At 36.3% G+C, this 26053-nt stretch overlaps 1 protein-coding gene across 2 annotated transcripts in view; it reads left to right on the top strand.

Annotated features, from left to right (window-relative positions):
- Nucleotides 1-211: 211 nt before the first annotated feature.
- Nucleotides 212-26053, top strand: part of VAMP7 (vesicle associated membrane protein 7) — a 61107-nt gene continuing 35265 nt past the window's right edge. For both annotated transcript variants that reach the window (XM_079123983.1, XM_079123982.1), the window contains exons 1-5: nt 212-335; nt 5459-5613; nt 9298-9355; nt 11481-11618; nt 13862-13952. In XM_079123983.1, the coding sequence (XP_078980109.1) occupies nt 264-335; nt 5459-5613; nt 9298-9355; nt 11481-11618; nt 13862-13952 (514 nt within the window). In that variant the 5' untranslated portion in view covers nt 212-263. The remainder of the gene's footprint in view (nt 336-5458; nt 5614-9297; nt 9356-11480; nt 11619-13861; nt 13953-26053) is intronic.

The raw sequence follows: 26053 nt of genomic DNA, 5'->3' as shown, positions 1-26053 counted from the left end.
ACACTCCAGTCAGAACTACCAATCCCGGAATGCAGTACGGCTCCGGGGAAGTACCAGAAGCTGGGAAGGCCGCAGAACCCTACAGCCTGCTCCCATTGGAGGAGCGCTCACGCTCCCAGGAGCCCACGCGTAGGCCGGGCGCTTTACGCGGAAGTCAGCGGCATCCGGTCCTATTCTCTGTGTGCCGGCAGTCAGCAGCCCAGAGCCGGCCCGAGCCCCTTGGTCCGGGACCGTCTTGCCCTTACAAGGTGCCCGACAGGTAAATGCAGTGGGGCGTGCCCTCCCGGAGGCCAGGAGACGACGGAGGATGGCAGGGCCGAGGTGTAGATAAGAAGGTGCTGAACGGAGCGGGGAGGCATTGCAAGGGTGACTTGGGTTTCTCTAATGTCGACAGTTGGAATTCTCAGACACATTCAGTTTGGGCGGAGTGCGTCGTTTTTGGTTTTGTTTTATGCCTACTGAAAAGGCCTCGAGTTTAGGAATGTAAGCATGCGTCGCTTAAGTTGTCATTATGGGATAGGAAATGTTAACTTTCTCTCTTAATTACCGTTCTGCAAAACCTTCCTGTAGCATCTCACTCTCTCGAAATCGTCAGTCTTCTAAAAACTCCTCATGCCCCTGTTCGATGACGTCACTTTCTGCTTCACCCTTTTCTGGCTGTTTTTGTTCCTTTGTGAACTCTTAGACCCTATGCGCCCTTCCTCCACCTCCCAGTATTGACATTGCTCAGTATGAGGAAGACCTATATCTCTGCCCAAACCTATTTTCTCAGCCTCAGAGCTGTATGCTATTGTTATTTTTGTTGATGACCAATGTCTATAAAATTGATTACATACTTGACTCTGATACTTTGTAGCTCCCTCTCCCATAACTACCACAACCTTTTACTGGCTCCTTTAGTTCTGCCTTATTAATTGCCGTCTACTACTTAAACCACCATTCTCCCACCTTTAAACCCACAATCTTCTATCACTGTCATGTCTTGCATGATTCTTTCACTTTCAGTAATAGTGACTGAAAACATTAATTTATACATTTAACAAATACTTATTGAACAGCTGATATAAGCTAGACACTGAAATAAGTGTGCAGTTTGTGGATAGCTGTAAACAAGATATAGGAAAATGCTACTCAGAATTCTTCATGTTTGGGGAACAATCAAGATGGTGTTTTATATTATTATAAGCAAAATAAAAATATGTGGTTGACTTGACAGAGTCTTATACTCAGAAAGTAAGAGGAATTGGGTTGGGTATCAAGCATTGTCCAAAAACAATATTTGTGGTACCAACAAAATAGTCTTCATCTGTAACTGCACTTTAAACACCTCTTCTTTTCCTCTGTCATACCAATGTTTGTCTTCTTTTTTTGTATTTTTTGTGGTTATAGATGGACAGAATGCCTTTATTTTATTTGTTTATATTTATACAGTGCTAACAATCAAATCCAGTGCTTCACACATGATATGCAAGTGCTCTGCCCTTGTTCTTCATTTTTTGTGTCTTCTCCAATATTATTACATCAGAATTCATAGCTTTTCTGTCTGGCTAACTTCCTCCTTAAGACACAGACAGGTCCTACTTAATATGAAGGTATCCACCATTTATACTATATTTAAATCCAAAATTTGCTCAGTATTCATTTATTCAACAAATATTTGAAAGAGCGCTCTATGCCAGGCACTGTGCTGAGCACTGTGAAGAGAGTAAAACAAACACTTTGACCTCTATTCCAAGGAAAATAATACCAAGAGTATACTGAGGAAATTCCTAATACATAGGCTGACACCTATTTTCCTTCCTTTTCTTCATCCAACACAAAATAATCACAGAATTTTAAGAAATATCTTGAACAGTTGTACACATTCTTAGATTTTTCACTCTTTACGCTTGATTTTTCATGTCTGTTCTTCATTGTATTATGGTTCCACTGAGTAGTCATTCTTTCTTCCTCAACTTCCTATGCCAGTGTCTACTACTTTGCAATGAACTGAAGTAGACTCCATTTAATCAAATTCAAATAGCTTAATTCATACAAATACAATTATTTGTACAAATTTTTATGAAGCCATAAAACTATTCCTCAACCTTTGTGTTCACCACATATGTTTTATTCCATCTCATCAGGTTGTTTATTTACTCTTCTTAAGCTTGCTTTCACCTTCATGCCTACTCTTGCTTCATGCCTCCCTTCTAAAATGAGTTTCCATCTCTTTACTGAGTATTTTGTGCACCACTCATTAATGGAGCAATTAATTTAATAGTATGCACATGATATAAGGGTAGAAAAAACTTGATTTCCATTGCATATGTTCTATGAAATTTTCTGCAATGAACTGTTGCAGAAATGAGCATATCTCCTTTTAATAATATAATACACAATGCTTTCTTTTGATTTTGCCTTCACCATTATCATGTGCTATAGGATGAATTAAATTCTACTACTACTTTCAGTGGTTGCACAGCCTTTGTTCATATACCACATATGGTATGATTTGTTTTTCACTTCGTATAAATGCATCTTTGAATATTATTTTCTCCTAGGTCTGAAATAATTTAATGTTACTCTGCTACACTGTCAATTTCAGAATCTTAGATAAAAAGTCTGGATTCTTAAAATGAAATTAAAGTCTTATTCCATGTAAATATCTTTGAATTGTAAATTATTACTACTGAACACAACTTTTAAACTCTTTAAAAAGTACAACAGGAATATAAGAGTGTTTGAGTCGTGATTACTATTATGATTTTAGGAATGTACCATCCTAAGATCAGCCAGACATTTTTCCAAGACATTAAAAATTAAGCCTTATCGTTTTGGGGGATTTTTTTGACAACTTTGCCTTCGTAGACATGAATACAAATGCAGCCCTAAAATGTGTGTCTTTCCTTTTTTATAATGTATACATATTTCTGATCTAGAATAGTTTTGTACATTTTAGTGTTATTATGTGACGACTGAGGTAGAGATTAAAGTGCTGTAGCTACAAGCCAAGGAACACCAAGAATTGCCAGCAAACTAACAGAAACTTGAAAGAGACAAAGAAAGATTCTCCCCTACATATTTCAGAGACAATATGGCCCTACTAACACCTTGGTAGGCTTTTGTGAGCTGATAAATTTCTGTTGTTTTAAGCCACCCATTTTGGGGTACTTCGTTAGCAGCTACAGGAAGGTAATAGAAAATTATTAGCAGGAATGAAGTGTAATTGGAATAATGGCTCTTGGACCAAGTGAGGAGTGAATAATAAAACAGGGAGGAACAGCATTGAAACAGGGCTTTCTTTTATATTCCATTATCTTTTTTTCTTCCCTCTGGCTTTTCATTCTTTCTCTTTATGAGTATTATATTTATATAGCACTCTGAGGTTTTAGGCATTCTTACATTGCTAATAATTAGCAGAGCTAGGTTTTCTTACTTCAAATATGGTATTCTCTCTGATGATGTTTCTCTTATTCCAATACTTGTAAAGATGTTACACATTCAACTTCAAAAGTTTTTCAATGTAGATAGGTGAGACATGATTATAGGTGGAATGTTTGGCAGTATAGGACAGAGGAAGGAGCTCCTATTAATGACGTCTGAAAGGAAAGTTAGTTTTCTTTTGCTTTGTACCAACAGGGAATGATTTGTAGTTGGGAACTACTTTTATTGAGTAAAACACCACTTTTGTAACTTACATCCTTTGTTCCTAGGAAAGTAAAAATTTACCTAACAGGTAGAGGAGAAAGAGTCAGCAAGAAGACAAAAAAGCAGCTGGAGACAGTGTTTCAAGAAGGAGGACTGGTTAATGGTGTTGACTGTTTCTGAAAAACTAAGTAGAATAAGAATAGAGAAGTGAGCACTGTATTTTGCAATATAGAGGCTGTTGATTATCTTAGGAAGCATGGTTCTGTGGAGTGTTAAGGGCAAAAGCCAGAATATTCTAAGTTGAAAAGTTAAAATGGTGCATGTCTGTAATCTGGTGGCTCAGGAGACTGAGGCAAGAGGATCATGAGTTCAAAGCCAACCTCAACAATTTAGCAAGGCCCAAGCACCTCAGTGAGACCTTGTCTCTAAATAAAATACAAAAAAGGGCTGTGGATGTGGCTTAGTGGTTAAGTCCCCCTGGATTCAATCCCCAATACTAGGTGGGTACCTTCCTCTATTTACTGCCCTTTGGTGCTAGAATTCCAATCAGGAATCAGATTCCCTTGCCTCAAGCATTCCATATACTGCTCCTGTGAATTACCTGCATTCAGACACGATTGTTTTAGATACAGATTCCAGGGTCCCACCTAAAGCTTACAAAATCAGAATTTTTGGAGATGATGTCAAGAATTTGAGTTTTTAGCAAGTGACTCTCATTCTGCCACCAAGATGACTCATACCCTCACTACAGTTTGAGAACCACTGGTCTATTGGATGGAAATGAACATGTTACCAGAACATGAGGCTGAAGAGTAAACTGAAGACTAGTGAGGATTTTGTTCATATCTGTAAGTTTATGCCATTAAATAAGGGAAACTGGTCTTGTCAGGGGAAAATAGCACATATGCACAGCCAAACATAAGGAAAATAAACTCATGCCATATTGTTTTAGGAATTTTTCTTTATAAAGGATATTACCATAATTTATAAAACCATTTCTCTTGTGGAAGGTTTGGGTTACTTTCAGTTCATTTCTATTATGGATACTATCTTTATTCTAGACGTGGTATACCGTTTCTAACATTGTATTTTCTGGAATCATACTGCCTCAGGGTAAGTCATAGCTCTGTCACTTACTTGCTGTAATTTTGGGGAAATTATGTAAGTCATCTGTGCTTCAATTTCCTCGTCTATAATAGAAATATTGAAATATTATATAATCTCATTGAGTTATGGGAATTAAATGAATTAATAATTTAAAGTACTTACACTGTTGTCTGTCATATAGTAAACATTTAATAAATGTGGGCTATTGTTTTTAATAGATACATTTTTGAATCTAGAGTCTAACTTCTGTTAAATTGTTTTCCTATGATAAATTTTCAGGAAGGGATCATTATATTAAAGTATGAAGACATTTTAATGTCCCTTTGCTGTCATTGGTCATTGCTTTTCAAAAGCACAATATCAGTTTGTGCTATATAATTTGAAAACATAACTTACCACTCTTATGTGCATATCAGTGTGGCTTAGGTTGTAAGCTTGTAGAAGACTATGACCTTGGGTTTTGTTTGTTTTGGGTTTTTTGGTAGTTTTTTTTTTTTCAGGGGTGGGGGTGCTGGGGATTAAACCCAGGGTCTTGTGCATGCCAAGTACACACTCTACCATTGAGCTCTGCCCCCAGCCCTTAGGGTCGTTTGTTAATTTTCATGTTGTAGTACCTCATTCAATATTGTCTCTAGGTATATTCTGATAAATGATAGTAAGTTACTTTTGAAAGATCATGTCAAAAATATTCTAAATCTGTGTCTTTTTTTCCTTTTAATAGATTGACACCATGGCCATTCTTTTTGCTGTCGTTGCCAGGGGAACCACTATCCTTGCCAAACATGCTTGGTGTGGAGGAAACTTCCTGGAGGTGACAGAGCAGATTCTGGCTAAGATACCTTCTGAAAATAACAAACTAACATACTCACATGGCAAGTGAGTTCTGCTTTGCATCTGGTAAAGGGTGAAAGGAAGGAATTCTGTTCTAATCAGAATAGTAGAAAGCTACAAAACAAGCTTCTAGGTAGTTTAATTTTTAAAATTTTATAAAGATTTTGATAGACCTTTATTTTATTCATTTATTTATATGTGGTGCTGAGAATCGGACCCAGTGCCTCACACATGCTAGGCAAACACTCCACAACTGAGCCACAACCCCAACCCAGGTAGTTTAATTTGAATACACTCACAGAACAGTAACCTTCACCAGCTTAGAAAATATCTGATTTTATTATTTGTAATTTTAACTTGTGATTATTTTTATTCTATCGTTGAAGTGGTACTACTATTTTAAAGAAAGTTGTAGAAATGTTGGATATAAAAATGACTTTGCTATGGAGCTCTTAGATATGTGAAAAGATATATATAAAATAAATTATATTTCTTTGCTCATTCTTTAAGTAAATATTTACTGAGTCCTTAACTATTGATAGGTACTTTGTTTGATGATGGAGATATAACAAGAAAGGCAGCATTTGCCTTCATAGAAATTAGAGTTTAATGACGGAGATGGTCAAATCCACAATTATATTAGAGGCTGGGGGGTAATAGCATTCCAGGTAGAAGGAATAGCAGGTAGAAAAGTGTGAAGACATGAGATCATATTTTTGGAACTGCATGTTATTCTGTGACTGGTGCTCAGGAATAGTAAAGACAAAGCCGAGAGATGGGTAGAAGAAAAGTCACATAGGGCCTTGTAGGGCATGTTAAGAGTTTAGGCAACCGGAAGGCATTAAAGGTTTTCAGCCAGGGTATGACAGCTTTTGCTTTAGAAAAACGTACTGGTGGCTTATTGGAAAGGACATAAAGGGGTAATCTTGGTAAACCTTCCTCATTAATGTTAAAAATCTTTTTTGTTACTTAACCCATCTCAAACATAGAATATGCCTCTTCTCTGAGGAAGGTAGCTCTAAAGACTCATCTGCTTGTTGCCATTTGTTCTTAGTCCAGAGATTTCGGGTAGTACATGGTTCTCTCCATCAGGCCCAGGAGTGGCTCCTGTGGTTCACAGACTGTAAACTAAAAGACAAGTCATATGTTTCACCTCTCTTCCAGCCCAACGCTATAAACAGTGGTGAAATAAGAATCACAAGAGTGAAAGTTTAAAACTTTTCATTTGGAAAATGGAAGAAAAAGAAACATGTAGAAGTCATGGCTTCCTATCAATGATCAGATAACTGCTTTGCAGCAATTTCAAAGCCTCTCTATTCTGACTGGAGAGTTGTTACTGGTTAGTTCTGCTTTCTCCCTGACGCCTGCCTTTGTTTTCCAGGAGGTTCTTCCTAGTCTGTTGTCCTTTTGCCATATTCAGAATTGGTATTGGAGAATGTGTCATTTTGGGGAACTATACAGGTTTTATAGTCTGCTTTCTGCCTTGTGGGTCTGGGGGCCCAGAGATTGCTATGGGGGTTAAATTACCCCAGTCTCTTATGAATACAGCTTTGTAGTTTCTTCTGAAACCTATTAGACTTACAAAGTGTGTGTTTATACTCAGTTCCCAGGAATATGCTCAGAGGAGAGCATATGGAATCCTTTCAGAGAGAAGTAGGACAGGTATCTTCCACTCATAATATTATGTGCCAGAACTTAATAACATAGCTACATGTAGCTATAAGGAATGCTAGAATATATAATCCAATTAGAATGTAAATTTTAGTAAAAAAAAAAATGTCTGCTGTGCCTCTCCATCTGTGTCCTGATCCAGTTCTCCCTTGTATGCTTTAGGGTAAGGCTCTATCATTGAGATTTCTTTCTTTTTAACCTGGTGTCTTGGTTTCTGTCCTATAATCATGTTCCATCATCCCAATAAAAATATCTTTATGACTTTATGTCAAAATAATGAAGTCAGTTTTACTGTATGTTAAACACTTTTCCCTGAAATCTATTCTTCTTGCTCTTCTACTTTAACAGCATCACTACTCAGTTGACTAAGCCTAAAACTTTAGAATAATACTTATTTCATTTTCAGTTGCTTACCGTTCTGCTACAACATGTTTTTCAATTCATTATGTCTCCTCTATCCCCACTGTCACAGTGTTAATTTAGGCCTTCATTATTTCTCATTTCAAATAGCTTTCTCCTAACTGGTTTTCCTGCTTCTGGTTGCTTCCACCTTAAATCTGTAGTTCACATTCCCTTGATGAGACTTCCTTGCTTAAAAATCATGGCTTTTAGAATGAAGCCCAAACTTATCCTTAGTAATTTTGTCCATTCCTGACTTTTTATTATTATGTATAAGTATTCTTGCCATTTACAGACCTATCTTGTTATTTCAAGCATTGGTACATTGGTACTATACTTCCAGTCCCTATCATGTGTAGGCTTTTTAAAATCTGCTTTTGTCTTCCTGAGTTTGGATATCTAGAAACTCCTAAACTCCTAGACTAGGTTAGATTCCCCCTTTTTGTATATCTACATAGCATTTAGGATTTATTCAAATTGTTGCACTTATCACACTGTGTTATAATTGCAGTCTTCATTGTCTCTGTCTCCTAACTATAGATTCCTTGAGGTAAGGATCATATCTTGGTATCTTTCATAGCTTGCATACCAAGTTATTTCCAAGTCTAGTTTAGGAGAAACTAATTTTGTGGGGAAAATGATGACTTCCATTTTGAGACCTGTTTTAAGTTCTCTGTGGTACATCCAGTTGGTTATGTTTAATAGACAGTAGTGTGTTGAGATTTAAGCTCAGGAGATAGGTCAGATCTGGATTTGGGAATCATCACCAAATCTGATCACATTCTCCCCAGGCTAAAGCCTTTGAATGACTGTGCATTGAATAATGTACAGTGTGGTTTATAAAGTCTTGTTTCTCCAGAATCTCCTGTCTAGACAGTTTATTCTTTTCTGTACATTCTGTATTCTAGTTATATGAATGAATTTTACTTTCCTGTATCTATTGTGTGCTCTTTTATTTCCAGGCCCTTATATTTTCTGCTTCACTCTGGAATACTCTTCACTGACTCATTACCTTGCCATCTCTTATTTATTCTTCAGATCTCAGATCAGACATCTTGTTTTCCAGGAATTCTTCTCTATAACCCTTGAGCAGATCTCCATTATGTGTCTCTTCATGTCCCCAGAGTGCTATGTACTGCCTTTAATTTCCTCATCATCCTATTTTCCATGTAACACTGTAATTCCTTGCCCTGTGATTCCTAAGAAGGCAGTGACTGATGGTTTTCTCTTTTGTATCCTCAACATCTAGTATAGTAACTGGCTCAAAGTAGATACTCAAATGTTATTGTTGAGAATTTGGTAGAAAGTGTTTGTTTTGCAGTCTTAAAAAAATGAAAACTGTGTGGTCCATTGGGACTTAATTTTAATCATGTGTCCCTCCAAATATGTCATTTCTTATTCTGGCCTTAAGGTACCAATTGCGTTTTTGCACATGGCTAATTCACATGCTGGTGTACTGTATAGATACAGTGGAGACCTTCTTTTAATTTCTTATTCACACCTATCAGTTTAACTTGAGAGGAACAGGTGTATGGGGGAAGGGGAAAAGGAGAATAGACTGAATCTGTAAATAATGTGATATTGGCAGTACTAAAATTGCTTATACATAGATAAGTGTTACTTATAACTACAGTAAGTTTTATATCTTTTATTCTACAGTTATTTGTTTCATTACATCTGCCAAGACAGGATTGTATATCTTTGTATCACTGATGATGTAAGTAACTTGAAGACATATTGCTGTTTAACTATGTGTACTGTTAAAACAGTCAGTTCTTAATTATATATACCTATTATGGGTAATGTGATGCAAACTTGGCATTGCTGGAAATTTCTTTCTATATATTTCATTTGTCATATACAGCATCATGTGAAAAAACTTGATAACTTGGGTATGTACAAATCAGTTCAGGTTTGGTACAGTTCTAACTTAATCTCTCGTAACTTCTACATTTATCCTATTGTATAATGAGAATTGGTTTCATAATTATGATTCTTTGGCATCAGAGTTTCTCAAAAATTGTTCAACTGGAATATTAAAAAGATTATTTCATTCCTTAAGTAGTCAATGAATTTTTAATATATCCAGACGTTGGAAAAATAGAATCACAACACATTATGATCAGCTATGTAAACTTGTAATTTTACATAAGTTAGTTTTTTTTTTTCTTTTTTGAGTATTTGTTGGCTCTAGACCCAAAATGCTCAGTAACTTAAGGACGTCATCAAGATCCTTTCTCTCTCCTGCTTTTCTCAATGTCAGTTTCTTTCTAGACAGTTTCCCCTTAGGGGTGCATGGAGCTACGTGCTTATATATTCATATACAGAGAAGATGGACTATATACTCGTCTCTCTTATTGTAGGAATGAGAAGACTTTTCCCAAAGGCACGCCATCCCTTCATCTCACTTTGAAAGTGAACTTCCTTTCATGTCTTACTGTTCACATGCTAATTTAAAAAAAATTTTAGTTGTTGATAGACCTTTATTTATGTGTGGTGCTAAGGATCAAACCCAGTGCTTCACACATGCTAGGCGAGTGCTCTACCACTGAGTCACAACCACAGCCTTCACATGCTCATTTTTAAACTGTTCACTGATAAGTCATGAAATTGGCGTGATTGCTGTAGGTCGTTGTTCCTAAACTTTATTGTCACAGACTATTTTGTCACCTGTGAGCCCTGCTTAGAATGTCATTAAATGTATGAAATAGAACACACGATTCCAGACAAAACCAAATATATTGAAATACATATATTTATAATATTCAGGATATTTTTTAAAAAGTATATTAATGTGGATACTTTAAGAACTCATAAACAATATTTTGCTGTGAGTCTAATAGTTAATAATAATTTTGAAGTGATGAGTGTAAATGATATTTCAAGATATCTGTAAACATGTGATGGTATTTGAAAAAAAGATTTCTATACATGACAAAGTTATAGTTTGATACTACTCTGGTTACCTACATTCACAGTTGAAATTTAAGTTTAAGTTTAGGGAAAATAACATGTAATTTTTTCTATACAAGTACGATTGCCCGCTGAATTTTGGCTACTGATCCCAGTTTAAGAACCCTTGACTATGACTCAGCATCTTGGGTGAAATGAAAATGATTGTCAACCACAGTGATCATCACAATGATTTTCAGCCCTGGTTTCGCAGTGTTTTCTAAAATTAGGAAAAATACAAATATATCTGAAGTAAATGATATGAAAGCTTGGAGTAGATGAAAATATCACAAAACCTGGAATGGTCTGAGTTGAACCTTATATTCTATGAGTTATAATTGTCTGCGCGCGCACACACACACACACACACACACACACACATGCATACACTTTTTGACAGACTGGAACTAGACAAAGGTAGGAGGTCACTTGACCCTTTCAAATGTGCCACCACTATTAGAAAATATCAATTCAGAGTTCCTGTCAATAGCATTATCTTTGTATTCGAAAGACTACTATTGTGAATTCATTGAGTGAACATCTTCTTAGGCTGGACTTTCTAATAGATTCTGAGAAAGATATGGAGGAAGTAAAACCTAATTCCTGACCTCAAGAAGTCGATAACCTAGGTACCATTATCTTCAGTTGTCAATAAGCAGACACGTTTGGATTTGACTCCTACCTCTTTCATTTGCTAGTTCTCCGAACTTTGGCAAGTTGGTTACCTTTTCAGAGGTTTTTCCTTCCTTATTTATAAAATGGGATCAGCACTAGTTCCTCCTCATAGTCATTACTCAGTAAATATTGCCTCTTTTATTGTTTTGTTGCTAATCATCCACATAATCTTTATTTACTTTGTAAATACAAGCTCTATGTTGGATGCTTTCCAGGACTTTGAACGTTCCCGAGCCTTCAATTTTTTGAATGAGGTAAAGAAGAGGTTCCAGACAACTTATGGCTCAAGGGCACAGACAGCACTTCCATATGCCATGAATAGCGAGTTCTCAAGTGTCTTGGCTGCACAACTGGTAAGATCTTCCTCAGGATATAGTATTTTGATTCATATTTACTTCTTTATTACCTTAAAGCACCATTAATATAGGGAGTCCTGACCTGCAATACACTTTTCTGTTTGTGTTACTATAATGTAATGAAACATCCCTGTTAAAAAAAATGTAAAAGGGCCATTTTAATATAGAAAGCTAATAATTGATGATATTCTCTATTAATAATGACCAGAGTATCTCAAGATTGGGAATAACATTAAAGATCATCCAGTGCAACTATCCATATAATGTTTAAATTGACTCAACATGCCAAATGGTCTTTTATTCTATATATAAATTTTCTACCCTTCCATGAACTAAATTTAATTTTTTAAAACTTCAAATTAACCACTCAAAAGTCTGTTCATCTGTATAAATCCCTAATGGTCAAATCTGTGATTGTTTACATATGTATATCCTTTTGAAATATCACCAAAGTTAAGACAGACAAGCCTTTCCACTACCATAAGGTTTTTCTCATGTCCCTTCTCAGTCAGTCCCCTTCCCTATTCAACCTCTGATCTATTTTCTGTCACTATAAATTAGTTTTGTCTTTTCTAGAATTTCCTATAAATGGAATCATACAGTATGTACACTTTGTGTCTTGCTTGCTTTGCTTAGTGTAAATTAAAGCTTTTGATATTCATCCATGCTGTGTAAATCAGTAGTCTGCTTCTTTTTTTGCTGAGTGGTATTGTATGCATATACCACAGTTTGTTTATTCATTTACCTGTTGCTAGATATTTGGGTTGCTTTCAGTTTTCAACCATCATGAGTAAAACTGCTATGAATCTCCACGTATAAGTCTTTGTGTGGACATATGTTTTTGTTTCTCTTTGGTAAATACCTAGGAATGGAATTGCTGGGTCATATGGTAAGTGATGTGTATTTTTAAAATTATCACACTTTTTTCCAAAGTGACTGTACCATTTTACATTCTCACCAGCAGTTCTAGTGTCTGTGCATCCTTGTCAACACTTGTGTGTGTCTTTAATTTTAGCCATTCTAGTGGATGTACAGTGGTATTTCATTATGGTTTTAATTTACATTTTTCATGATGAGTAATGATGTTCAGCACCTTTTAAGAAGCTTACCTTTTATCCGTGAAACTATTTGAATACAAAGACATAACCTCTAGCTATGATTTTGTTGTGAATGTGGAAAAAATACATTTTAATTGAATATTTTTCACTTCTGTAAGTTTTCTTTCTAAAATTCTTTTTGAGTATTACATTTCTAAATCTGTGTGTGTGCACACGCAGGCCTGTGTGTGTGTGTTCATTTCTTTGGAAACGAAATTCCTTTAAATTACTTATTCTTATAAACCTTTATCATTTAAGCAGTTGGTTTGTTTCATACTTCCCACTTTGGAATGTTCGTATATGCAAAGCTATGCAAAACACTACCAATAAAAAATATACCAATGCGTATTCAAAAGTAAGTAGGGTCAGCTGGCAGAAAAGCTTTCAAATTTGCTGGTTTGTCAGTAACTCCTGATTTACATGTGACCCTTTGAACACACCTATGCCAGCTTCCCATCTATAAATGGAGATAATGGAAGCATCTTCATGATAGAGTTTTGGGTGCATTGAATAATATCCCCCTCCCCAATTCGAAGCATTGAGCATATTGAAGTGACTGGAACAGTATATTAAACACTCCATAATTGTTAGCTATGGATAATAATTTCAAAATATGTATTATGATCAGTGTCTTAGATTCTAGATTCTATGAGAAGCCAGTGAAAATAGGATGCATGCTGTGATCCCAGCAGATAAAACAGATACTAAGAAACTGAGCATGGCCCTAACTCATCATACCTAAGAAATGGGGAACAATTTAGAGTGCCTTTTCCCTGTTCTGTTCCTTCTACCCCAACTATAGTCTTCTTTTTCTCTTTTCTTCCTTGTCTGAGCAAAGATTACATATCCTTTCACTTCTGCCCCATGAGTCTCAGATGTGTATTTGATATATTACACATTTTATTTTATTTAAGATGATGTACTTATACTATAGCAGTTACATTTCATACAGAAGCATTTTTATGCTGCCAATATTTTCCCTAGGTCTGATACCATTTTTTACAGTGAAACAACATATATCTATTATATAATATAGACATGATGTTATAGCATTCCTCAATATAAATTATCATTCTTCTTGTTTTTATTTTCCTATTGTAAATAATGTCTGGGTGCCATAGGTTAAAACTTGTTTTCTTATAGAAGCATCACTCTGAGAATAAGAGCCTAGACAAAGTGGTGGAGACTCAAGCCCAAGTGGATGAACTGAAAGGAATCATGGTCAGAAACATAGGTATGTTTCGATGGCATAGTTTCAAGCATGTGGACAGAAAAGATAATGGATTAATTGATTGTGATCAAATTGTTCTAGAGAAGCTCAAACAGTGTTTCCTGTTCTCACTATTGGAAGCTAATTGTCAGCTGAGATATAGAGGTTATTTACCTATGGTACTATCCAATTGTATGAGTGTTTTTTTGTTTTTGTTTTTTTTTTTTTTTGCTGTACTGGGAATCGAACTCAGGGCCTTGTGCTTGCGAGGCAAGCACTCTACCAGCTGAGCTATCTCCCCAGCCCTGTGTGAGTGGTTTTGTCTCAGTATTTATGATTGTTCTTCAATCTAAATCCATTAGTTTGCTTAACAAGACTAATTTACAAAAACCTTATGATACTTCAGCAATTTAAAATAATTTTGTCAGTTTTGTTTGGAGATACCCAGACAACTAATATCAGTAGATTCTTTAAACTATACCTATTTGACCTTCCTAGGAATTTTGTGACTCTAGATCGAAAGAAAAAAAATGGGGGCAAAATACTGTTTTATTCTTCAAAAGAATATGCTTTTGCATGTTAAAATAATCCAGAGAGATGTATCAGATTTATTTTTTAATTGATTTATCAGTGATATTTAAATTCAAGATAATGCTAATATTTTAAAAGCTCCTGTTCTCACAGTGTGGTGCCTGGACTAGCGGCATCAGCATCACCTGGCAGCTTCTTAGAAAAGCAAATTTGGGGGCTCAACCCAGATCTACTGAATCAGACATTCTGGGGGTGTGGTCCAGCAATTTGTGTATTCATAGCTTTCTAAAGGACTCTAATGCATATTCAAGTTAGAGAGCCACTCTTTAAATATACCTTCTAAAGGTAATATTTATTAAAATTGAATGAGGTCATATAATTGCTTCATATTTGAGACATGGTTAAATATTATAAATGTGTATAATCTTTGATTTACTATTTGAATTACTTTTACATTTATTCTCAGAACATTTACAAATCTTGAAAACCATTTTAAAATTTTACTCCTAGTCTCATTGTTCTGAAGATTCATTTCCATTTTTTCCTTTTAAATTTTTACACCCAATTATAGTTAATACTTACAGTTTATATTCAGATTTGTGGAGGCAGTATAATAAAGTGGCTAGATTTAGAGTCATATGCCTGAATTTTAGTTTTCATTTTATTTCCTGCCTGCTGTTAACCTTTTAGCAATCATCTGACTTCTCTGAGGTTTATCTTCTAAACTGCAAAAAAAGGCTGATGATAGAACCTAAGGTTACCAGGATAAATGAGGTAGTATATAAAAAGAACTTTGTACAGTGACTGACACATAATACGAACTGAATAATGGTCAACTATTTTTAGTTCACTTTATCCTCATACAGTATTTCATTTAGGTAATATATCACAGTTTACCTAACCATGTCCCTCTTTTGGACACCTAGGTTCTTTAGAGTTGTTTTACTCAGAGTGCTCTTTTGCTACTAGATAAGGAGTTTGATAAAGGATGTAAATCAGTGCTGTGCTTCCTTCTTTGAGAATCTCTTGCTATGAAAGTAATGTCACTTTGAACCGTGTTCTTAGACTTAGTTAAACCACTTCCAAACATTCTTTTTTTATTTTTTATTTTTTAATTTATTTGTATTGTAAACAAATGGGATACATCTTGTTTCTCTGTACATGAAGTATGGATGAAATTGGAGAATATCATGCTAAGTGAGATAAGTCAATCTTAAAAAACCAAAGGATGAATGATCAAACATTCTTTACATAGTATTGATTTAGAGATCTGCATTAAAATAATAGTGTTTTTATCAGTTTTGTTCCTATGCTTTATTATTGAGATTAATTCCTAAGAATAGGATTAATAAAAATGCAAAAACATTTTTTGTTTCTTGGTATATGTCTCTTTTTTTTTTTACTATTTTTTTAAATTTTAATTAAAAACCATAAATTTACATAGGGCAATGTTGTTTGATACATTCTGTTATTTTTTCCCCTTCCCCCCCTCGCCTCCCACCCCTCTTTTCCCTCTATACATTCCTTTCTTCCTCCATTCTTACCACCCTCCTTATCCCTAACCCTAAACCTAACCCTAACCCTAACTCTAACCCTAACTCTAACCCCTCCTACCCCCCCTTATATGTCCTCACCCGCTTATCAGCGAGATCATTCGTCCTTTAGTTTTTTGAGATTGGCTTATCTCACTTAGCATGATATCCTCCAATTTCATCCATTTGCCTATAAATGCCATAATTTTGTCATTCCTCATGGCAGAGTAATATTCCATTGTATATATATGCCACAGTTTCTTTATCCATTCATCAACTGAAGGGCATCTAGGTTGGTTCCGCAATCTGGCTATTGTGAGTTTAGCAGCTATGAACATTGAATTGGCTGTATCTCTGTAGTATGCTGATTTTAAGTCCTTTGGGTATAGGCCAAGAAGTGGGATAGCTGGGTCAAATGGTGGTTCCATTCCAAGCTTTCTGAGGAATCTCCATACTGCTTTCCAGAGCGGCCCCACTAATTTGCAACCCCACCAGCAATGTATGAGTGTACCTTTTTCCCCACATCCTCGCCAACACCTATTGTTGCTTATGGTCTTGATAATCGCCATTCTAATTGGGGTGAGATGAAATCTTAGGGTAGTTTTGATTTGCATTTCTCTTATTACTAGAGATGTTGAACATTTTTTCATATATCTGTTGACTGCTTGTACATCTTCTTCTGTGAAGTGTCTGTTCATTTCCTTAGCCCATTTGTTGAGTGGATTCTTTGTATTCTTGGTGTAGAGTTTTTTGAGTTCTTTATAGATTCTGGATATTAGCGCTCTATCTGAAGTATGAGTGGCAAAGATATTCTCCCACTCTGTAGGCTCTCTTCTCACATTACTGAGAGTTTCCTTTGCTGAGAGAAAGCTTTTTAGTTTGAATCTATCCCAGTTGTTGATTCTTGCTTTTATTTCTTGTGCTATGGGAGTCCTGTTAAGGTAGTCTGATCCTAAGCCAACAAGTTGAAGGTTTGGGCCTACTTTTTCTTCTGTAAGATGCAGGGTCTCTGGTCTGTTTCCGAGGTCCTTGATCCATTGTGAGTTGAGTTTTGTGCAGGGTGAGAGATAGGGGTTTAGTTTCATTCTGCTGCATATGGATTTCCAGTTTTCCCAGCACCATTATTTGAACAGGCTATCTTTTCTCCATTGCATATTTCTGGCCCCTTTGTCTAGTATGAGAAAATTGTATTTATTTGGGATTGTGTCCATGTCCTCTTTTCTGTCCCATTGATCTACCAGTCTATTTTGGTACCAATACCATGCCGTTTTTGTTACTATTGCTTTGTAATAGAGTTGAAGATCTGGTATTGCGATACCCCCTGCTTCACTCTTTCTACTGAGGATTGCTTTAGCTATTCTGGATTTCTTATTCTTCCAGATGAATTTCATAATTGCTTGCTCTATTTCTGTAAGGTACATCATTGGGATTTTAATTGGAATTGCATTGAATTTACATAGCACTTTTGGTAGTATGGCCATTTTGACAATATTAATTCTCCTATCCATGAACATGGGAGGTCTTTCCATCTTCTAAGGTTTTCTTTAATTTCTTTCTTTAGTGTTCTGTAGTTCTCATTGTAGAGGTCTTTCACCTCTTTTGTGAGATTGATTCCCAAGTATTTTATTTTTTTCCAGGCTATTGTGAATGGGGTAGTTTTCCTAATTTCTCTTTCTGAAGATTCATCACTTATGTATAAAAATGCATTGGATTTATGAGCATTGATCTTGTAGCCTGCTACTTTACTGAATTCACTTATGAGTTCTAAGAGTTTTCTGGTGGAATTTCCAGGTTCCTCTAAATATATAACCATGTCATCAGCGAAAGGGGATAGTTTGAGTTCTTCTTTTCCAATTCGTATCCCTTTAATTTCTTTGGTTTGTCTAATTGCTCTGGCCAGAGTCTCAAGAACGATGTTGAATAGAAGTGGTGAAAGAGGGCATCCCTGCCTTGTTCCAGTTTTTAGGGGGAATGCTTTCAGTTTTTCATCATTTAGAATGATATTGACCATGGGCCACACAATGTTAAGGAATGATCCCACTACCCCCAATTTTTTCTAGTGTTTTAAGCATGAAGGGATGCTGTATTTTATTGAATGCTTTTTCTGCATCTATTGAAATAATCATGTGATTCTTAACTTTTAGTCTGTTGATATGGTGAATGACATTTCTTGATTTCCTGATGTTGAACCAACCTTGCATCCATGGGATAAACCCCACTTGATCGTGATGCACTATCTTTTTAATATATTTTTGGATGCGATTCACTGAAATTTTGTTGAGAATTTTTGCATCGATGTTCATTAAGGATATTGGTCTGAAGTTTTCTTTCCTCGATGTGTCTCTGTCTGGTTTAGGTATCAGGGTGATATTGGCTTCATAGAATGAGTTTGCGAGGGTTCCCTCCTGTTCTATTTTATGGAATACTTTGAGAAGTATTGGAATGAGCTCTTCTTTAAAGGTTTTGTGGAACTAGGCTGAGAACCCATCTGGTCCCGGACTTTTCTTTGTTGGTAGGCTTTTGATGACCTCTTCTATTTCATTGCTTGAAATTGATTTATTTAAGTTGTGTATGTCCTCCTCGTTCAGTTTAGGTAATTCATATGTCTCTAGAAACTTGTTGATGTCTTCGAGGTTTTCTGTTTTGTTGGAGTATAGATTTTCAAAATAGCTTCTAATTATGTTTTGTATTTCAGTTGTGTCTGTTGTGATATTTCCTTGTTCATTCCGAATTTTAGTAATTTGAGTTTTCTCCCTTTTTCTCTTTGTTAGCGTGGCGAAGGGTTTATCAATTTTGTTTATTTTTTCAAAGAACCAACTATTTATTTTGTTAATTTTTCCGATTGTTTCCTTGGTTTCAATTTCGTTGATTTCAGCTCTGATTTTAACTATTTCCTGTCTTCTACTACTTTTGGTGTTGGTCTGGTCTTCTTTTTCTAGGGCTTTGAGCTGTAGTGTTAAGTCGTGTATTTGTTGATTTCTACTTCTTTTGTTGAATGCGCCCCATGAAATAAATCTTCCTCTCAGTACTGCTTTCATAGTGTCCCAGAGATTTTGATATGATGTGTCTTTGTTCTCATTTACTTCTAAGAATTTTTTTATTTCCCTCCTGATGTCTTCTGTTATCCATTCATCTTATAATAGTGTATTATTTAATCTCCAAGTATTGGAGAAGTTTCTGTTTTTTATTCTGTCATTTATTTCTAATTTCAGTCCATTATGATCTGATCGAGTACAAGGTAGTATCTTCTCTATCTTCTTATATTTGCTAACAGTAGCTTTGTGACATAAAACATGGTCTATTTTAGAGAAGGATCCATGTGCTGCTGAGAAGAAAGTGTATTCGTTCTTTGTTGGATGGTATATTCTATATAAGTCGGTTAAGTCTAAATTGTTGATTGTGTTATTGAGACCTATGGTTTCTTTATTCAATTTTTGTTTGGACGATCTATCCAGCGGTGAGAGAGGTGTGTTAAAATCACCTAGTATTATTTTGTTGTGGTCTATTTGATTTCTGGAATTGAGAAGGATTTGTTTGACGTACATGGATGAGCCAATGTTCGGGGCATAGATATTTATGATTGTTATGTCTTGCTGATTTATGCTTCCCTTAAGCAGTATGTAATGTCCTTCTTTATCCCTTCTGACTAGTTTTGGCTTGAAGTCCACATTATCTGAAATGAGGATGGATACTCCAGCTTTTTTGCTGTGTCCGTGTGCATGGTATGTTTTTTCCCATCTTTTCACTTTTAGTCTATGGGTATCTCTTCCTATGAGATGGGTCTCTTGCAGGCAGCATATTGTTGGATTTTTCTTTTGAATCCAATCTGCCAGTCTATGTCTTTTGATTGATGAGTTCAGGCCATTAACATTCACGGTTATTATTGTGATATGATTTGTATTCCTAGTCATTGGACTCATTTTTTTTTTGACATGATTTGGTTTCTCCTTTATTTGGCTATTCCTTTAGGCTAGTTCCTCCCGTTGCTGATTTACATCGTTGTTTATCTCTTCCTCGTGGAATATTTTGCTGAGAATGTTCTGTAATGCTGGTTTTCTTTTTGTAAATTCCTTTAGCTTTTGTTTATCATGGAAGGATCTTATCTCATCATCAAATCTGAAAGTAAGTTTTGCTGGGTATAAAATTCTTGGCTGGCATCCGTTTTCTTTCAGGGCTTGGTAAATGTTGTTCCAGGCCCTTCTAGCTTTTAGGGTCTGGACTGAAAAATCTGCTGATATTCTTATTGGTTTTCCCCTGAATGTAATCTGATTCTTTTCTCTCGCGGCCTTTAAAATTCTGTCTTTATTTTGAATGTTAGGTATTTTCATAATAATGTGCCTTGGTGTAGGTCTGTTGTAATTTTGCATATTTGGTGTCGTATAAGCCTCTTGTACTTGGTTTTCCATTTCATTCTTCAGATATGGAAAATTTTCTGATATTATTTCATTGAACAATTATTCATTCCTTTGGTTTGTTTCTCTAAGCCTCCCTCAATCCCAATAATTCTTAAATTTGTCCTCTTCATGATATCCCATAATTCTTGTAGATTCTGTTCATGATTTCTTACCATCTTTTCTGTTTGGTCAACCTTGGTTTCAAGATTAAATATTTTGTCTTCAATATCTGAGGTTCTGTCTTCCAGTTGATCTATCCTATTGGTTATGCTTTCTATGGAGTTTTTAACTTGGTTCATTGTTTCCTTCATTTCAAGGATTTCTGTTTTTTTTTTTTTTTCAGTATCTCTAACTCTTTATTGAAATGCTCTTTGGCTTCCCGTATTTGTTCTTTTAACTGTTGATTGGTGCGATCATTTAATGCCTGCATTTGTTCTTTCATCTCCTCATTTGCTTCCCTGATTGTTTTAATTATGTACATTCTGAACATTTCTGACATTTCTTCTGCTGTGCTGTCATTGTGTTTTATTGATATAGTATCTAGGTTTGTTTTGGACATTTTCTTCCCTTGTTTTCTCATATTGGTCAGATGTCAATGGGACTCTGTGATATTGTAGATTTCCTCTATTGGCTTATAGTGACCCTGTAGATTTCCAGTGTATCACCTACCAGCCTTCATTAGCCTGAAGTCTTGGATTAACTTGATAATGTAGTGCTTCCGAAGAACGCTGCCCCTAGCCCACTACTGGTTCCAGGGAGAGAGACCTGGAGAGGTCTCTTGCTGCCCTGTCCTGGTCCCAGAGACTGGTTGCAGGTCAGAGGTCTCCACTGGCTTGGGGACTTGTGGCTGGCTCTGTGTAGACAGGCTCTCACTGGGCGGTTTGCCCCGAGAAGCTAGCCTAGAGAGGTGCTTCCTGCCAGAGGGGGCTGGGCTGCTTGGGGAAGTCCCTGGCGCCCTGTGCTGGTCTCTGAAGCAGCCTGTGGGGTGAGCTGGAGCTGGCAGCGGGGTGGGCCGGAGCTGGCCGTGCTGCCTCTGTGCAGAAATGCTCTCACTGGGGGGCCTGCTCCGCGAGGCTGGAGATCCTGTCCCTGTGGGAGTAGCTCACCGCCAGAGTGCACAGAGCTGCCTGGCGGAGACTCTGTCTGCCCTGTCCTACTCTAATAAACTGCTCCAATCCGGGCCTGCTGCCCAGCTGAGCTTCACTGGGTGGGGGAGACTCACCCTGTGGTTCTATTTTAGTCCGAGTCTCTCAATGCCTCCCCTTCTTGAATCCTGGGTTCTGGAGCGACTGGAGATGCAGTCACCCTCTAATCTGCCATCTTGGATTGCCCCGTGGAAAAAACCTGCAGCTGGAGGGGCACAAGGCTGCCTGGAGAGGTCTCTGGCTGCCCAGCCAGAGACTGCTTGCATGTCGGAGGTCTCTGCTGGCTTGGGGACTTGTTGGTGGCTCTGCGTCGAGAGGCTCTCACTGGGCAGTCTGCCCGGGAAGCTAGCCTAGAGAGGTGCTTCCCGCCGGAGGGGGCAGGGCTGCTTCTTGGTCTAACTTTTAAGGGTTCAATCTCTGCATCTGTGGCAACAGAATCCACAAGACCTCTAGCTGCAAAGTTGCCTGGAAAACAGTTTTTTCACTGTAGTAAAAAGTTGGCTGACAACTGGCTTGTTACTTCAAATCTATGTAAAGTACATGATCTCCTCCAGCTGAGATCTTGAAGGGCTGGCAGGACAAGCCAGGGGGACAGTCAGGAAGTAACCCTTCTCTTAACAACCCTGAGACAGTTCGGTATATGTCTCTTGAATAAAGTGATTTCCCCTTTGATTTCAGTTTTAATAATATATTTAGACAGAGACTTAGAATATCTGTCAAGAGAACTACTAAAGCTTCTCACTCTTTCTTTGCCACCCAACGTATGTATTCTGCCTGAAAGTGAAGGTAGCCAACTGCTACAATACCATTTATTGCAGATGCAAAAAATGTCCAACAAATCAACCTTTTTTATTTGTTCTAATTAGTTATACATGACAGTAGAATGCATTTTGACACCTCATACATAAATGGAGTATAACCTCTCATTCTTTTGGTTGTACATGATGTAGAATCACGCCAGTCATGTAACTATATATGTCCATAGGGTAAAATCAGTCTTTTTAATCAACTTTTAAATGACTTGTTTTTAGAGTTATAGAAATAGCAAATCAGAAATATAGTAAAAATATTTGCAGTTATTTTCCTTTGATTTTTATAACTGCATGATTGAAATGTATTTTTCATATCATATAGTTCATCCACTTAAAGTATATTCACAGAACAGTACAACCATGGCTGCAGTTTAGAACATTTTTATCACCCTGGAAAGAAACCTTGTACACATTTTTAGTCATTCCCTATTCCCTCTCAACCCCTAGGCCCAAGCAATGATTAATCTTTTTGTTTCTATAAATTGCCTATTCTGGATGTTGTGTATAAATGGAATCATACATGAAATTTTGTGTCCTAGCTTCTTTCATTTAGCATGACAATATTGAGGGTCATTTATCTTGTACCATCTATCAGTACTTAATTCTTTTTTTTATAACTGAATATTCCCTCATCAGTTAATGGTCATTTAAGTAGTTTCCATTTCCTGGCTATTATTAATAATGCCGCTGTGGACATTTGTTTATAAGTTTTTGATTGAACATGTTTTCAGCTCTTTTGAGTATATACCTAGGAATAGAATTGCTGGGTCTCATGGTAACTCTATGTTTTACATTTTGAAGAAGGGCCAAATTTTTCAGTACATTCCCAATAACCATTTATGAGGATTCCAACTTCTCTATGTCCTTGCCCAAATGTATTGTTATTTTTATTATAACCAGTCTAAGTTTGTGTGAAATGGTATCTCCTTGTGTTTTAAAAAATATTTTAGTTGTAGATGGACACAATACCTTTATTTTTTATTTTATTTTTATGTGGTGCTGAGGATTGAACCCAATACCTCACACGTGCTAGGCAAGTGCTTTACCACTGGACTACAACCCCAAACCTCATTGTGTTTTTGATTTGCATTTCCCTGATGGCTAATGATGTTGAACATCTTTTCATGTACTTACAGGTCATTCGTATATTTTCTTTCTTCTTTGCAGAAATATCTATTCAAAAATCCTTTGCCATTTTTAAGAGGATTATTTGTCTTTTTATGGTTGAACTGTAAGTGTATTTTATATATACTAGTTACTACACCCTTTAGACACATGTTTTGGAAATATTTTATCCCATTCAGTAGGTTGTTTTTCTACTTTCTTTATGGTGTCTTTTGAAGAACAAAAGTTTTAAATCTTAAAGTCCAGTTCATTTTTTTTCTTGTGTTGCTTATACTTTGTCATTTCTGAGAATATAATTGCCTAAGCCAAGGTTTTCTCCCAAGAGTTTTATAGTTTAGTTCTTACATTTAGATCTGTGATTTATTTTGAGTTACTATATGTGTTTGGATAAGGAAGTTGCCCAACATTGAATAAGTTTTAAAATCAGGAAATACTAATTTTTCAACTTTGTTGTTCTTTTGCAAGATGGCTTTAGTCATTCTGGGTACCTTTCATTTATATATGAACTTTAGGATAAGCTTGTTTGTTTCTGCAATACGAAATAAAAACTATCATGGATCACAATGATAATTACGTTGAATCTGGGAGTTTTGCCATTTTAACACTATTAAAATTCTGATCCATGAATGTGAAACATCTTTTTATTCATTTGCATCTTTATTTTTTTCCTCAACAATGTTTCATAGATTTCAGTGTACAAGTCTTACAGGACGAAGATACTCTGCTTGACTAAGCTTCATGAAGACTTCTCTGAACCCTCTATTCAGCTAGGCTTCATCCTTGGGCTTTGTCCTTGGCCTGCTTAAGCAAGCCTTACAGTGACTCCTGCTAAGTTAATACCCCACCCTTGATATCTGAAACCCTTAATGTCTGATTAAGTTCTTCATTCCCTACATTTAATATATGAGTCTGGCTCACTTTTAGCAAGAATCCTGTTTTAGAACAATTTAGCAAGAACCCGCTTGCCCTTGATGTCCCTTCTTGGTAATTTTCTATCCACTAACCCTGCACTGCATTCACTGGTTGTAGATTCTCATTGTCCTTATTATGTTATGAGTTGAGCTAAGACCCCTCTTGCAATAGCCCTGAATAAAGTATGTCCTACAATTTTTGACAACTGTCAGAGTAATTTCTCTTTAGCAGTATCTCTCTTGCTTTATTCCTAAGTATTTTATTTTATTTATTTATTTATTTATTTTTTTTTACTTATACATGACAGTAGAATCCATTTTGATATATGAACATGGAATATATATTATTCTAGATAGGGTATCATTCTTTTGGATATATACGATGGTGGGATTCACTGTGTTGTTTTTATATAGGAACATGAGAAAATCATGTCAGATTTATTCCATTGTATTTCTTTTTCCTATTTCCCCTCCATTTCCCATTGTCTAATCTACTGCATGTCTGTTCTTCACCCTACCTCCCCCTTATTGTGCGTTAGCTTCCACATATCAGAGAAAACATTTGACCATTGGTTTTTTGGGCCTGGTTTCTTTTACTTAGCATGATAGTCTCCATTTACATCCATTTAGCAAATATCATAAACTCATTCTTCTTTGTGGCTGGGTAATACTCCATTGTGTATATGTACCACATTTTCTTTATTCATTCCTCTATCACCTAGGTTGGTTCCATAGCTTAGTTATCATGAATTGAGCTACTACGAACATTGATGTGGCCACATTACTATAGTGTGCTGTTTATACCAAGAAGTGGGATAACTGGCTCATATGGTGGTTCCATTCCAAGTTTTCTGAGGACTCTCCACACTGCTTTCCAGAGTGATTGCGCCAATTTGCAGTCTCACCAGCAATGTATGAGTGTACCTTTTTCCCCACATCCTTTCCAACATTTATTGTTACTTGTATTTTTTTTTTTTTAGGGTAATAGGGATTGAACCCAGGGGCAGTCAACTACTGGCCACATCCCCGGCCCTATTTTGTATTTTGAGACAGGGTCTCACTGAGTTGCTTAGCACCTTACCATTGCTGAGGCTGGCTTTGAACTTGTGATCCTCCTGCCTCAGTCTCCTGAGCCGCTAGGATTATAGGCATGTGCCACCACGCCTGACATTTGTATTTTTGGATAATTTCCATTTTGCTAAAGTGAGATGGAATCTCAGTGTAGTTTTAATTTGCATTTCTCTAATTGCTAGAAATGTTGAACGTTGTTTCATGTATTTGTTAACCATTCATGTCATCTTAATTCCTTTGCCCATTTATTGATTGGGTTATTTGTGAGGTTTTTGGTGTTAACATTTTTGAGTTCTTTGTATATCCTGGAAATTAGTGCTCTATCTGAGGTGTAGGTGGCAAAGGTTTTCACCCATTCTGCTAGTGCTTTATAGAGGATTTTTAATGTCTATTAGAGATTTTGGTCTATTGTTTTCTTGTGATGGATGTCTTTGTTTGGTTTTCATACAAGGGTAATACTGCCCCTATAGAATATAGGGAAGTGTTCTTTTTTATCTTTGGAAAATTTTGTGGAAAACTGGATATTGATTCTTCTTGAAATGTTTGGTTGAATTCACCTTCGAAGCCAGCTGTGGCCTTGAGTTTTCTTTGTATAAAGTTTAAA

Source organism: Sciurus vulgaris (assembly GCF_902686455.1).
Source record: "Sciurus vulgaris genome assembly, chromosome: X".
NCBI lineage: Eukaryota > Metazoa > Chordata > Mammalia > Rodentia > Sciuridae > Sciurus > Sciurus vulgaris.
Note: the sequence above shows the minus strand (reverse complement) of the source record. Positions and strands in the feature narration are given on the sequence as shown.